Here is a 15797-nt window from a genome sequence, read left to right as displayed (position 1 = left end):
CTTGCAGCAGTTGGCCAGATTTTCATTTTCTTTAGAGTGTGTATGAGGGGCAGGGGGAGAGAGGGTAGACTGAGGAAGAGTGTTTCTGGCAGAGGGAAAAACATGTTTGGAAGGCCCTGGGTCAGCAGGATCAAGGTGAATCAGAAGACCTGGTCAATACGGCAGAGGGAGGGAGTGAGGAGAGGGAGCAGGGCCAGCTGGGTCAGGCAGGTAAGTCCTGCTGGATCCAGGAGCCTGATGGCCTCCCCAGTGGTGCTGGGAAGTACGTTCTATATGGGTGATAGAGCACAGAGTTCGATGCCCACTGTTCTTCACTGGCTATGAGAGTTAATTCAGAAATCTAAACACCCTATCTACAGGGTTTTGAGAAAGCAGACACTGTAAGGTCATCTTCTTTTCAAAAAGATCATTTACCAATGTGCTGGTGATGCTGAGACAAAATGAACTCCCCCCAACCTTGTCTTAATAGCAAATTGTCACAAGGCAAAATCCAAATGTGCAGGCACGGTCCTTAATCTGACAGAGGCCACAGGAAGTGAGAGTAAAGAGCAATTTAAGGCAAGTGTTGGTCAAGTATTGATTGCCTATAATGCAATCTATTCCACACCATGTTCTTTTTTTGTTTTGTTTTAAAGATCTTATGAGAGAGAGAGAGAGAGAGAGGAAAAAAGAGAGCAAGAGTGGTGGGGAGAAGCAGAGGGAGAGGGAGAAGCAGGCTCCCGGCTGAGCAGGGAGCCCATGACCTGAGCTGAAGGCAGTCGTTTAACCTACTGAGCCACCCAGGCACCCCTCACACCATGTTCTCCTTAAAATAGCCCACAATTTATTGAGTACTTACTCTGCCAGCCCTGACAGGAGGACAGTATTTCAATGCCATTTCACGATGAAGAACCTAAGGCTCAGAGAAAAAAACCAGGCCCAGAGTTATACTGTGTCTGGGAAACAGCCTGCGCTCAGACTCCACTCACTGGGACTACAGGCTCACTCTCTTCCTCATGACATTAAAGTGTCTTCCTTCAGTGTCACCAGTGAGCACGTCTGTAAGAGTGGAAGGTGCTGGGAGGGTGGCACTAGAGTACAATATACACATGATGGATGGGAAATGAAAGAGAAAAGCATGAGCGAGAAATGCCTACAATAACCTCCTCTACCCAGACTGAACAGCTTCTGCTCCAAGACTGCCTGCCTATCAGAGATTCTTAGCATCTCACTCAGAGGAAAGAGAGAAGAGCCAAGAGTAAACGAGCCTCAGAAGTCCAGGGATCTGTTGAGAGTGCGCCTTCCACCCCAACCTCAGTGCTGCAGGGAAATCACCCATGTAGGTGGCTAACTTCCCCTTGAGGTACTATGTCCCATCCATAGCTGACCAAGCACGAGAGCTGGGCTAAAATCTCTAAGCTGGGCAAGAGACTTCAGGAACACAACCGGCAACAAAGAGAGAGCTTTAATCGGTTTCCAAACGAACCACTTCCTTTTGATGGGTGGTGGATGTCATCTGGTCACAAATGTGCAGCTGGTATAGGGCACGTCTATAGAATTAACTAATACCTGGAACAATACCTCTTGTCCCATCCCAAAATTGTCAGTTACCTGGAACTAAATCCCAAGAAAGGAACTAGGGCATGTGGTTGCCTTAGCAGTTTGCCATTTTAGGGACATCAGAATACAATTCTCTCTCCTGGAAGTCAGGAAGTGAGAGGCTGGTTTTTAGGGTAGGTCGTGCCACTAATTAGTTTGGTCAGTTAGGCAAAGCACAATTTCTCGAAGTCTCTTTTCTCATCTGGAAAAGAAGGGCAATAAGCCTAGATCAATGGTCCTCAGAAGAGTGGTCCTGAACCAATAGCAGTCTCACCTATGAAATGGTTAGAAACAGAATCTCTTGGGCCCCAAGCCGTACCCACTGGATCAGAAACTTTGGGGGTGGGGCCCAGCAAACTGCTTTAACCAGGCCTTAAGGTGATTTTGACACAAAGTCTGAGACCTACTGGCCTAGCTGATTTCCCTACTTACTTTGTTTCATAAAATCATCCTTGGGGTGCCTGGATGGCTCAGTTGGTTAAGCATCTGCCTTCAACTCAGGTCGTGATTTCGGGCTCCCTGCTTAGTGGGGAGTCTGCTTCTTCACCCTCCCTGCTCTTGTGCTCTCTCTCTCTTCCCCTCTCAAATAAGTAAATAAAATCTTAAAAAAAAAAATCCTCCTTCTTTAACCTTTCCTTGCCTGTACTGTACTGACTTCATTTATCCAATAAGTACTGACAGAGTATCTACAATGTGCCAGACACTGGGGACATGTGGGGCACAAGCCCAAGCCCACTTTGTGACAGGTACATGTGTCAGCTCGAATGATGATGGACGTAAACACGGCTTGTTTTCCAGTTTCCTTCTTCTTTAACCATGGTCTTCCTATAAAACTTACAGTATTTATAAAGATAAATTGTTCAGCATACAGGGAGAGATGCAAGGTGCCAGCAAATGTTATTATGTGGCTACTGATGAAAGAAATTAAGCATGTCCAATTAAATAAGCCTACAAAATCCACTGGAAAATTTCTAGAAGGAACTAGAGACTAACACAGATAACATTTCTTTTCTCCTAAAACTATTTTAGTGACTCAGTGTTCACAAGTCTTGAATGTTATTCTAGGCACAAAATAAAAAACTAAGTGACATTTTTAGCAGCCCATTTTGCTTTGGGAGGTATACACAGGAAATGCAAAAGCAAAAACAAAAGCTAAAATGCTCTACCCGAAGAGGAAAGACGCAGCCAAACTACCTTCACGTTAAAAATGGAACTAAAATTAGCTTCCTCTGTCACGCCTAGGGGTCCTGCTAAAAGCATCTGCCAAGAATTTTCCTCCTCTCCCCTCTGTCCAGTGACCATGGAGGGCAAAGGAAGCATGGCCAGGAGGCAAAGAGGTGGCCCAGCTGTTGGTGTTTGTCGGGAACACACACTGTGGAGTCGTCTCTGATCTGTGCCAGCCCCAGAGTCAGTCTTGGTCAGAAGGAAATTGTCTTCAGTTGATACTTCAGTACCATGGGATTGTACTCCTCTGAATAGAAGCAGACATCAGAGTTCTTACCCAGCTCTTGTCTACATTGGTCAGAATGTATACCTGATAACGGGCCTAACACACAGCTGCTTCTACCCAAAAGCGGGGTCAAAGCAAACCACAGAACTAATGCACAAAGTGACAAAGCAATTCTCTCCCTAACTGTATGTATTTCTTTAGGCAACACTAACCACAAACAAATAAGAGTGTTTAAAAGAGAACAGAATCAGAAGCTTGGAACACAAGATTTATTACAACGGAGCCCCTGCTGGTTGGCTCTGAGTTTCCTAGTAGTGAAGGTAAAAAGGCAAACAAGAGGGGTTAATCTGACCATTCAAAGAAAATATATGAGCTCAACAGATGAGGGACACTTTTCCTGGTATGACATTCCAAAAGAACTTTCAGTGAGGAAAGTAACACTGTGAATTGGGTCTTCAATCTTGGTTTTACCCTACCTGCAATGTTCTTTAAGCAGCCATTTAACATCTGTTCTTATTTAAAAAATCAATAGCCCAAGCTAACCAATTAGCTTAACACCTTCACTAGTGAATACATTTCTTAGGGAATCTCAATTATTAATACAGCCCTGTCTTTTGTGTTCAACAGCCCCGAATTAATAGAGAAACAGCCCTAAAGAACTAATGGAAACAGAGGTTTTCCCCACCTATTTCTGGCAGAAGTGAGAAGTCAGTCACATTGACACTGGGTTCCGGGGCCTCAACTCAGTGTGGTTAAAGCACGGATGACTATGTCCCGACATGGTCTGTGCCCACAGGATGGAGCACACTCCGGGTACCAGCAGACCCTCAGGGTGCGGAAGGCAGCTCCCCTGGAGGCCAGCGCCCACAGCTGGGGAAGGTGGGGCAGGAGAACCAGGAACCCACTTCCTCCTCAGAGAACCTTTCTTCAAGGAGCTCAGCACTCAGTCAGGCAGGCAAGATGACACAGTGAGGCTGTAGGGGTGGCTCTACCATTTACCCAGCTTATGAGGAAAACTGGATAAGGAAGCTCTCTCTAGAAGGGCAGTGGGTAGACAAAACAGATCAGCAGGCTCCGGACAAATCACAAGGTCAGAAATTCTTCAGCCTGGAGGAGCATCACGGGCAGAAGAGGGAGAGTAAGAATGCCACCATCTGTATGGCCCCCACGTACGGCTGGAAGGACGGCTGCCCTTCGAAGCTCCAGTAAAGAAGGCCCAACGTGGGAGCTCGAGGGGGATGAGAAGGGAGCGGGGAGTGGGGAGGCATCTGGGGCTAACGTTGGGAGCACAAGGCCAGGTCCCATCCCCCATGTACGCTGCGTAGAACGCTGGGCGGGCTGGTGCGGGGCATCCGCCTCTCCCACCATGGCACAGACCAGGCATCACCAGGGCACCTCTCAGCAGCATCTCGTCAGCCATCCCTTGTCGCTGCCACGGAAACCACTGTAGGAGCCAGCGGTGGATCCACCGGCGAGACAACACAGGGACAAGGAAGCACTATGGGTTTGCCAGGGCCGTGACCAGAGTTCCCCTGGGAAGGCGGACTGGTGTGGGCTCGGTGTCCTGGCTGTAGGCCGGCCTCTTCCTGGGGGCCATTTTATCAGAGTGGGAACGGCACTGTTGGGGTGAAGTTGTGTGGTAACCAGTCAGGGACGGGACTGTGGGTGGGACTTGCAGTCCGGCCTGGCTCCAGCACTAATCTGCTCTGAAAAAAATGGCCAATTAGCTTAACACCTTCACTAGCAAATGGAGACAAACTATGGCACCAACAACAATGGGCTGTTGTGCATAGTGAAGGAGAAAACGTTTACCTGAGAATTAAGCTTTTTTTTATGTAAGTAACCACAGCACTTGGCGGTCCTGCATCTGCTAACCTCTTCTGCCACAGCACAAAATAACAAATACCAAGTGATATTTTTAGCAGCCCATTCCACTTCAGGAGGTCGACAGAGGAAAAGTAAAAGCAAAAGGCAAAAAATGCTCTACCCTATGAGGAAAAACTTTCTAGGGATGCCTGGGTGGCTCAGCAGTTAGGACTGTCTGCCTTCAGCTCAGGGCGTGATCCCTGTCCTGGGATGGAGTCCCACATGGGGATCCCTGCAGGGAGCCTGCTTCTCTCTCTGCCTGTGTCTCTGCCTCCGCGTGTGTGTGTGTGTGTGTGTGTGTGTGTGTGTGTGTGTGTTATGAATAAATAAAATCTTTTTAAAAAAAAAGGAAAACCTTTCTAGACGTTCTCTGATTTTTAAAAAGCAGGGGGTTAACCACTACACACACGCAGACATACTTACAATACATACATGGTTTTTTTCTGAACCGTATGAGAGTAAGTTTCACACATACCATGGTGTTCCCTTCAATTCTTCAATGAATACTTCCTGCGAATACGGATATTCTTTTATATCACTGCAGTGCAGTTGTCAACATCACTAAATTTAACATCATTACAATACTTTTATCTAAGCTACCATTCATATTCCAATTTGGTCAAGTGACCCAATAATTTAAGGACAACTTTCAAGGGGGAGGGGGGCAAACTGACTGCAAATTCCTGGAATTAGCTTGGATTTTTATAATGTTCAATATGAACCAGTAACAATAAACTCTTCATGCTTTGTATTAGTTTTCTATTGCTGTATAACAAAAACCATGTACATTTATCATGTCACTCTATGGCTCCAGGTCTGATGATGTGCATTTGGATGGGTCCTCTGCAAGGCTGCAGTCAAGGTGATGGCAGGGCTGAGGTTTCACATGGGGGCTTATCTAGGGAAGGGACTGTGTACAAGCTCCCTCAGGTAGCCTGGCAGAATTAATTTCCTTGCAGCTATAAGGTTAAGGGCTCTGGCTTATTGCTATTTGGAGGCTAGAGGCTGCCCTCAGCAACTTGCGACATGGAGCCTCTTACTTCTCCAAGGGACAATGTCTCCAGAGTATGTATGCTAGCCAGAGTTTCATATAACAAAACATAATCAGGGGAGTGACAGCCCGTACCTTTGCCATATTCTATTGGTTGGACCTATTCATAGGTCTATCCACACTCAAGGATTAGACAAAGGTGTGAACATGAGGAGACAGCAATGATGAAGCCATCTGAAAGTCTGTCTGCCACATGATTATAGTTTCTTTACAACTATCAAATCAAATCACATTTATAAAAATATATATATATAAAATTAAATATATATATATTACAAAACCCACAAATCACATTTACAAACTAATGCAAATAAAACTAAAACCTTCCAGACAGTGAGATTAACCAAACTGGTTGAACATATGGACAGGGACATCTGGGTGGCTCAGCAGTTAAGTGTCTGCCTTCAGCTTAGGGCGTGATCCTAGAGTCCCGGGATCAAGTCCCACACCAGGCTTCCTGCATGGAGCCTGCTTCTCCCTCTGCCTATGTCTCTGCCTGTCTCTATGTGTCTCTCATGAATAAACAGATAAAATCTTTAAAAAAAAAAAAACATATAGACAATGGTTTTTTTGAGACTGCATCACCAGTATAATATGAACACAGTGTGGAGAGCTGCAGGACACTGTTTTAGGTTCTTGTTCTTTACCATTTTTCTCTACTGAAATCACTCTGATGTCATTTTTAGCTTCTGGGTAGTAGAATCACATCACCTGCAAGTCTGCTGTTCTTTTCTTCACCAGCCCACCACATTTGAAGTACAAAGAGTTATATGATGGATTCCATTGATGTCAGATCAACCCCATGATGTGCTCTTGAAAAAACAGCAAGACAGAAAGAAAGGGAGAGGAGAAGGATAAATATTTTAGGCAAACCACTCTCTCTTCCGTTAATAAGCATATGACCCCAGGTGACAGGAAGGCAAGAGAGGTGCCATGACTGGTTCCTTGGTTCCTTCTTGCCTTCTGTGGTGTGAACATCTCACTTCACTAGCAGGACTCTGGTGTTTAAAGATAACCATTTTGGGCAGCCCTGGTGGCTCAGCGGTTTAGTGCCACCTTCAGCCCAGGGCCTGATCCTGGAGACCAGGGATCAAGTCCCACATCGGGCTCCCTGCATGGAGCCTGCTTCTCCCTCTGCCTTTGTCTCTGCCTCTCTCTCTGGCTCTCCCATGAATAAATAAATAAAATCTTAAAAAAAAAATAAAGATAACAATTTTATTTTTAGAACATGTTGCCTAAATATAAAATGAATTCCTACATTTGCTCAATGTTAGAATCAGCAAACATTTTCTTTAAAGGGCAGGAGAGTAAATATTTTCAGCTTTGTGGGAATACAGTCTTTGTTAAACTACTCAACTCTGCCATTTTAGTGGGAAAGCAGCTCAGATGATTTGTAAACACATGAATGTGGCTGTGTTCCAATAAATTTTATTTACAAAATTAGGGAGCCAAGTGGATTTGGCCCTAATGAAGGGGGTAAGGGGTGCAGACCGCTGCCCTAAAGAAATACCATCCTATTTTAATTTTGAAAGATACCTGATGACCTTGTTAGTCTTCAACTGGGATTTTCAAGGGTAATTGTGACTATACAAAATTATGGCCTTGTGTACTTTTATTCAAACCCAACCCTTCTGCTTCTATCAAGTACAACTCCACTATACAACTGGGCATCAATACAAAGAGCTGCCAGACCAGCCCTGGAATCAAGGTAAAGTCGCCATGCAGACCATCTAGAATATGTTCTACTCCTTCTGCTTAAGCAACAGTTTCCTTTCGGAAACATTCCTGGGCTAGGTAACTAAGTCAGAGATCCTGTGGCCACCCCACCGTACTGCTGGTTAGGCTGATGGCCTCTCTTCCACTGGGCAATGAGAGGCATGACTATGTCTATTTTGCTCACCGTTGTATCCCCAAGAGCCCAGCATAGTGCTAGACACATAGAAAGTCCTCATTAATATTTGCTGAATGAAGGGAAAGATTTGGTCCCATCACATGCTTTCTCAGCCCCCAGGAACTCTTGATTCTTGGCACTTAAATGTAACTGCTCAGGCACACTGTAATTATTTAAACTATGGGGGGGGGGGGGCCTCTGGTTAAAAGGAAGATACAGAAGAAACCAAACATTTCAAGTGCTGAGGTTCAAAACCATATAAAAGTAATAAAATTACTAATAGTATTAGTTATGTTTATTTTTTTAAAAAGAGAGAAACCAAAACAGGCCCCAAATGGAGTCACTGGCCCCCATGATGGCAAACCAGGATGCAACATCAGGAATGTGACCATTAACTACTCAATCAGGAATTTCCTGATCAGCCCTGGAAAGGTAATCTGCATGACAGATCACCCTTCCCCCAAAGGAAGGTGACCAATGCCTGAAACAATTTTCTTTTCTTTTACTAATAGTTTCCTTGTCCCACCCTACTCCTGCCCATAAAAGCCTTCCATTTTAAACAGCTCCTCTGAGCTCCTTTCTATTTGCTAGATGGGATGCTACTCATTAATGCTCAATAAAGCCAACTAGATCTTCATTTACTCAGTTGCATTTGGTTTAACATGTTAAATCAAACTTATAGCCACTGGCTTCTCAACAGGACTAGAAAATTTGAGAAGACAAGCCCAAGTGATGGATTCAATTAATAATCAATTCTGTAGTGGCCAATCAAGTAACATCGGCAGGGAATTCTCTTCACCCTCCCCTCATGCCTGTTCTCAGCTGAGTACGTTTCCCTTAGATTTCATTTTTTAAAAATTTCTCAAGAATAAAGTGTAAAATGGTCTCCTCTACTTTTTCTCACCTGGAAGAAGCAAAGAAAATACATGGAAAGCCATCAGCCTATTTATACAACCAGTTTCTAATGATGCTTTTTAGAATTCAGAGCGTGCCCAGTTTCTCTTTGTGTCATTCATCCAAGAGGTCTCCACCCACATGACTTAAAAGTAGTAGTTAGTTTTCATATAGATAGAAAAACCAACTTGTCAACCTTGATACTCCATCATGGGTCCCAATCACTGGATGGCAACACCCTGGTGGTTGCCTGTAGCAAGTGTTAGCTATCCAGAGGAGCACGCTCGACATAGCAGTTCTTCCGATATATCATGTGAGTCACTCATGAATGGAGACTTCCTGGGACCTCCTAATGGAAAACATTCTCATTAGGAGCCCAATTGCCCATGAAAAGAAATAAAAAATGAGCCATAGCCAAGACTCTTACCCCTTCTGAAGGTCAGGATATGCACAGTTATCTCCCTGGGCAGAGCTCCGTAGAGGAGCTGCACCGGAGATGTCATGCCAGGCAAGGAGAGGACCTCTCAAGATGGGCTTGGAGCACTATCCCTGCAAGTCACTCCCTTTAACAGCCCCTTCACATCTCACAAGTTAAGAACTTCAAGGAGAACTTGCAAACACCTGCAACTAAGAGTTATTCCTGTGGTTAACAAAAATAGAAAAAGCCCTAAAGGAACCATAATTCACTGTTATTTATTTAAACCAAATAAATAACAATGTGTTTCCTCCCAGCCTTCTGATCTCAGTGGATGGTGACCACCCATTAACACAAGCCAGAAATCTGGCTGTCATCCCTGACCCACTTCACATCCTGTTATCCTTCAGATCCCATCGTTAGCAAGTTCTGTCCATTCACCCTCCAATACCAGTCAATCTGTCCACTGCCACCACCCCGTTCACATGGCATCATCTGCTAGGATGGCTCACTTAGCCGCCAAGTCCTGTCTTGCTGCTCCAGAGCATTCTCCCACTGAAGTTGGGGTAATCTTGTCAGAGCACAAATCTGATCTCCATTCTCAATCTTTTACAAACACACATACATCACCTAAAACATTTGATGGCTTTTTGTCAACAAAGGCTCCACATCACCTTCCACCGAGTGCACCTCCCCCCCACCCCTTTGCCTCAGGACCTTTACACATGGTTTCTTCATCTAGACAGTGTCCTCCCCCTCCCCCAACCACATACACACACACACACACACACACACACACACACACACACACGTCCACCTCACTTCACCTGGTTCACTTCGACTTAACTCTGACCTTCCATAGTAGCTACCGGTCTGTAATTATGAACCAACCTGGGAGGCTGTTGGGTTTCTGCCTTTCTCAACTAAGGACAGTTAACAAGAGAGAATGAAGCCTAAGACCATAAGGCATCTTCTGGATGTAATGATAATTCTCCCCGCTGTATCTACAATGACACCAGCTGTATACCATCCCTGGGAGATCTGAGAAAACAGTCACTCAAACAGTTCTGTGTTCTGTGGTTCAGATGAGGAACTCAGGTTTGGAAACATTTGTGCTTAATAGTATCTGACACAGAGCAGGTGTTGTAATAGTTGCTGATAGAAAATGAAAAAAGAAATTAGTCAATGGGCAGCCCCAGTGGCCCAGCAGTTTAGTGCCGCCTTCAGCCCAGAGCATGATCCTGGAGACCCAGGATGGAGTCCCACGTCGGGCTCCCTGCATGGAGCCTGCTTCTCCTTCTGCCTGTGTCTCTGCCTCTCTCTCTCTGTATCTCTCATGAATGAAAAAGAAAGGAAAGAAAGGAAAGGAAGGAAAGGAAGAAAGGAAGAAAGAAAGAAAGAAAGAATTCAATGAACTAACCATTCAGTGCTTCAATTCCTTTCATTACAATGGGACTCCTGAGATTTCAAGCTCAAGTCACAATCTCTCAGGCTGCATGAGACACTTTAAACCATTCAGATGACACTAAACAACATACACCACACAACAGTGACCCATGGCTCAGGAACAATGAGATCCCAGTACACTTGGCACAAGCTTTGGAGCCAGAAGGAGGTGGATACCAGTTTCAGCTAGGCCACATGGGATAACTTTGAATAAGCTTAACCCCAAACCTGTTTCCTACCTGTAAATGGGGACTGATATCACCATTTTAGCCATGGCTCTTCAGCAGCAAGGAACAGAAACCCACTGAACATGTTCAAGTTCAAAAAGGAAGGTTTGTGATAAATAAGAACACAAGAAGACTCTTGTAAATCCAAAGACAGCTAAACATCCAGCTGTCTGGAAGGCCAAGAATGGAGGAGACGGGCAGCCCTGAGAACCAGCACTCTTCATCTCTTGCTGCTACCTGCCTCATTCTCCACTGAGGCTCTCACTACCTTAGGGAACTCCTTCGCTCCTATAGTTTTAAATACAATCTTTATGCCAAGACTCCTAAATTATACCTCTAGTCCAGATCTTCCTCCTTTCAAGACTTCTATGCCTAGCCGTGCAGTCAGTATCTTCCCTCGGATATCTAGAAGGCACTTTTAACTGACCTCCCATCTTCCTCCACTGGCCTTCCCTAATGAACTGATGGCAACTCCATCCTTACTTAGCTGCTCAGGCCAAAATCCTGAGGTTGTCCTTGACTCCTCTCTTTCTCCTAACAACCCTCACCCAAGCAGTAAGAGAATCCTTTGGCTCTAGTTCGGATTCAACCACTTTCCACCACTTGCACTACATGGGCCTGGATTACTGCACCTGCAGCCAGCGGGGCTCCCTGCCTCTGCCCTGGCTCCCCTTTCTTCCCTTGCAGATAGAGGATTCCTAAGATAGGGATCTCAGGAAAGCCTAAGTCAAATTAACTCACTGCTCAGCTCCCAACTCTGCAACAACAGCTCCTTGCTTCTCTCACATTAAAGTCAAAGCCCTTACAACGGTCCTCCAGGCCTGATATGCTGTTGTTGTCTGTTCCAGTCCTACCAGCTTCCTGCTATTCCTTGAACACACCTATCTAATCTCCCTGCCTGAGAGGCTGGTCCCTCAGGTGTCTACTTGGTCAATGCCCTCTCCTCCTCCAAGACATGACACACATCTCCCTTGCCCAACAGGCCGCCCCTGTGTGCCCTAGTTAACTCTGCAATCGAACCCCTCAGGCCTGGGAACTCCCGGTGGCCCTCATTCCACTTCCTATGGCACTTGCCCCTCCTCACATTCTTTGTAACCCTCTAATGTATACTATGTATTATCCACTGTCCACTTCCCCCTGCTGGGAACCTGAGTTCCACGAGGATGGAGGCCGGTAACCTAGGAGACTGAAACAATGCCCAGCACACAGCGAGGGCTCAAATCAGCATCTGCTACATACATGCACGAGACACTTCTTCTGAACCACTACTCCCTCGTAATTTGGGAGTATAACACGGCTGCCTGCTTCCGATTCCGTAAGCCTCTTTAGCTCACATGCCCACCAGTGATGACGCGGTCTAACTCCTGGATCAAATTCCTGAGCCAGAACCAATTGGCCCAGCTCATATTTCCAAAGCAGGCCACACGACATAGGTCAACAGCCAGCTGCCCAGGGAAGAGTCATTAAGTACAGAAGGTCCTCTGGGTGAATCAGAAAAAGAGCAAGGCCATCTGGAGCCCTTCACTGGGGGAGCACAAGCTTTCCACGACGAGTATGCTGGTGGATGGTAGGGCAGTGCCACAATGAGCACCAGCGAAAGTGTAGAAAGGCCTGGGAGCACGTCAACTCAAACTAGAGGGTTAGCCCCCAGTATTGACCTTGGTGGGAGCTGGGGCTCTTGTGTGATGTTCTTCAATGTCTGCCCTACTGGGAAAAGTGCATCTTACTCTCACGTAACATAACTAATCCTATCCATACGCAGATTTGGTGACATGGTTAAGGTATAGATACTTAGTATTAAAGGAATTGATTGAACTTTGCAGGCAGGAAGGCATTCTTTAGAATTCCTAAGTGTTCCCCTTTCACTGCTGAGGATTTTATAATCACCCACAGACAGGATGACTTCAATGAGCTGAGGGTCCCGGCTCAGGTCTTGGCCAGGGCTGCATCACCTGAAGCTTGGCCAAGGCCAGAGAAGCCATTTCCAAGCTCACCCCCCCCCACCCCACCCCCACCTGTGCTGTTAGCAGGGGCCTCTCTTCTCCATCTGGCATCTGCCTCTCCGTCCCTGGAGCAGGGGATCCAAGGTGGCAAGGAGGCAGAACCCACCCACAGTCAGAAACCCCAACCATGCACGCTTCTGCAGTTGTCACACTGTTACAAGATCAACCTTGGACAAAACGGGAGGGGGCTACACCTGGGCTTGCAGATATCAAGAGGCAGGGAACACTGGGCTGTCTTGGAGGCTGCTCACCACAGGCTGTTCACGTAGACAAGGCTTGTTTATGGAATGCTCAGAAAAGGAAGAATATGTGACAGAGACCATATGCGGCCTGCAAAGCCAATTTTTAGTATATGGCTCTGTATAGGAAAAGTTTGATGACCCATTGATGTATTACAGATTTAAGGGGTTTCAGGGTGATTTTTGTCTATACACAATCCTCCCCTTATGCCCTGATTTTAGAAACTGACCCCTGGGTAAACCATTCTACTGACATAGGTGTATAGCAAACCATAGCTCTGAGCATTATAATGTCAACTACTACGAAACGAACCTCAGCCGGAAGAAAATAATCCACAGTACCCCGCCCATAGTAGGTGCTTAATAAACACAAACTCAGTGAATGAATAAATGAGTAAGAAACAGAAGGATACATCTTGAAAGTAGAGAGTAATCATGGAAGTATGAAACATCTTTAACAAATGATTTACAACATAAACAACATGTGACCCTTATATAATAATTACAGTCACAGCTGATATGTACCGAGGGCCAGCTCTATGCCAAATGCTCCCTTATTCACTCCTCCTCACACTCTGTCAGAAAGGTGTTGTTAGTTGCCTTCCTTTTACAGACAAGCAAATCGAAGCTGACAGAAATTAAGTAATTTCCCCAAGGTTACATGATAGATAAATAAATAAATAGCAGGACTATTCACTCTTATAGCCAAGTATACAAGAATAAAGACCAACTCTGCATCTGGAATCCCACTCTCATTCATGAGCTTGCAGAAAGCACAGTAGATGGAGAGAAGCCCTCCTTCCTCTCAGCTCCACAGGATCCTAACCAGGGGCTTTAAAGAAGGGCAAAGCTCCCAAGGCTCCCCATAAGCAAGGTTAGAGAGACTGAGATGCTTGATTTCATCTAATGACTCACATATCTGCTTCCTCTTTCCAAAGAGAGTTTTAAAAAATATTTCCACTGTGGTTTTTGCTTTCAAATCAAATACCAAAAATAAATAAAAAAATAAAAATAAAAATAAAAAAATAATAAATTACCATCTTTTCTGAGACTATAGGATCAGTACCCAGACCAGCCTTCTCTCCAATTGCTCTCCCAGTACACTAGGTGGAGGGTAGCTGCACTAGCCATGTAGCCCAGAGTTCTGACACTGGTGTGATGAGGGCTGCAGCAAACTGCAGGGCTTTCAGACACACAGGGCCGGGACCCAGGATACGCACGAAGCCACTGTGCACAGAACTGTGCTCTAGACCAAGGGTTTCCCTATGTGACATGAGCAGAGCCCATTTTGAGTGGTCTGTTCTCAGATTCATGAACCTGAGGGAACATGACTCACCCAAAGCTACACAACCAGGGGCAGCGCCAAAGTTCTCTGATGCCAAGGCTATTTGTTCTGCTTTTTGGCATCTGCTCTTGGAGAACTTGAAGTCCAGCTGGTTGAGAGAGACATGTTGATTATGACATGTTCTGGAGGGAGGAGTACCTGGGCACAGGGGCTAACCCTGAGCTAATGGCAGGGGTCACGCCATCAAGGGCAGAAGGAGTCAGGGATAAAGGCAGACATAAAGTCAGAAGGCCCGGAGGCAAACGGGGTTTGCAAGAGGCCTAGTAGACAATGGTGACTCTCTGGATGGGCTTTTATGAGGAACAGGAGGGTCAGCAAACCATGGACAAGAGGAGACACTGTCAAAGGGCACTGAGGGTCCAGCTGAGTGGAGACGTGAATTTCTGTCAACAAAAGACCTAATTACACACAGCACTGTGTCCTCAATGGGATTCTAATAAATAAAGGTGTCTCATCTCCAGACAGTAAACACATAAATCACACATGATAGTCACCTCCCCCAGTCCGTTTTGAGATAATAATCATTGACAAAAATATTCCCTTGCCAAACAAGTGAAGAGAAGACATGATGCTCCAGTCCGCTCTTGTAAACCAACACTGTCAGGAAGGTAGAACAAGGAAGAAAGGGGCTTTACCATCAGAGACCAAGGACAAAGGTTTGGGTCCCAACACCGCCACTCACCACTCGCCACCACTCACCACTCGGTAGCTGTGTGATCTCGAACAAGTTACCAAAGCCATTTCCCCATCTGTTAGGTGAAAAGAATACCACCCACAACGCAGGAATCCTGTTGAGGATCAGATGCATAGACAGCTAGAGGGGGCTGTTTGCAAACAATGGCCAAAGTGCCCCCCCCCCCCCCCCCCCCCCCCCCCCCCGTGTCCACACCTCTTTGCAAGATGACTTCGGGCACCTCCCATCAAGAGGTGGGGTCCCTCTCCCTTCTCCTTTGAATCTGGACTGGCCTTAGGACTTGCTTCCACCAGTGACATGAGCTGATGGTGACACTGCTGGTTCTAAGCCTGGGCCTCAAGAAGGAGGCCTTGCATACCTCACTCATAGGAAACCTGCCGGATGCCAGGTGAGTGATGGGGGCTAGCCTGCCAGAGGCCCAGGAATGAGCCCTCCCAGCAGCTGACCACAGACACACAAGGACCCCAGCCTCAACTGCCATCTGCAGAAGCATGAACTAAATAACCAGTTGTTGGGCAGCCCTGGTGGCGCAGCAGTTTAGCACCGCCTGCAGCCCAGGGCCTGATCCTGGAGTCCCGGGGGAGCCTGCTTCTCCCTCTGTCTGTGTCTCTGCCTCTCTCTCTCTCGCTCTGTATCTCTCATGAGTAAATAAAATAAAATCTTTGAAAAAATAAAATAAAATAATCAGTTGTTGTTTT

The 15797-nt window shown here is 46.1% G+C and overlaps 1 protein-coding gene across 25 annotated transcripts in view; it reads right to left on the bottom strand.

Moving 5' to 3' along the window:
* RAPGEF1 (Rap guanine nucleotide exchange factor 1) overlaps positions 1–15797 on the bottom strand; it is a 139383-nt gene that overhangs the window by 90445 nt on the left and 33141 nt on the right. For 2 of the 25 annotated variants that reach the window (XM_026009546.2, XM_072748307.1), the window contains exons 1-2: positions 9158–9300; positions 6657–6757 (exon numbers count right to left, since the gene is read on the bottom strand). The exons of the other annotated variants lie outside the window; for them this stretch is intronic. In XM_026009546.2, coding sequence (XP_025865331.2) covers positions 6657–6696 — 40 coding nt within the window. In that variant the 5' untranslated portion in view covers positions 6697–6757; positions 9158–9300. Of the gene's footprint in view, positions 1–6656; positions 6758–9157; positions 9301–15797 lie in introns of those variants that run through there. 25 annotated transcript variants of the gene reach the window in all.

The sequence above is a fragment of the Vulpes vulpes genome, chromosome 2 (genome assembly GCF_048418805.1).
Source record: "Vulpes vulpes isolate BD-2025 chromosome 2, VulVul3, whole genome shotgun sequence".
NCBI lineage: Eukaryota > Metazoa > Chordata > Mammalia > Carnivora > Canidae > Vulpes > Vulpes vulpes.
Note: the sequence above shows the minus strand (reverse complement) of the source record. Positions and strands in the feature narration are given on the sequence as shown.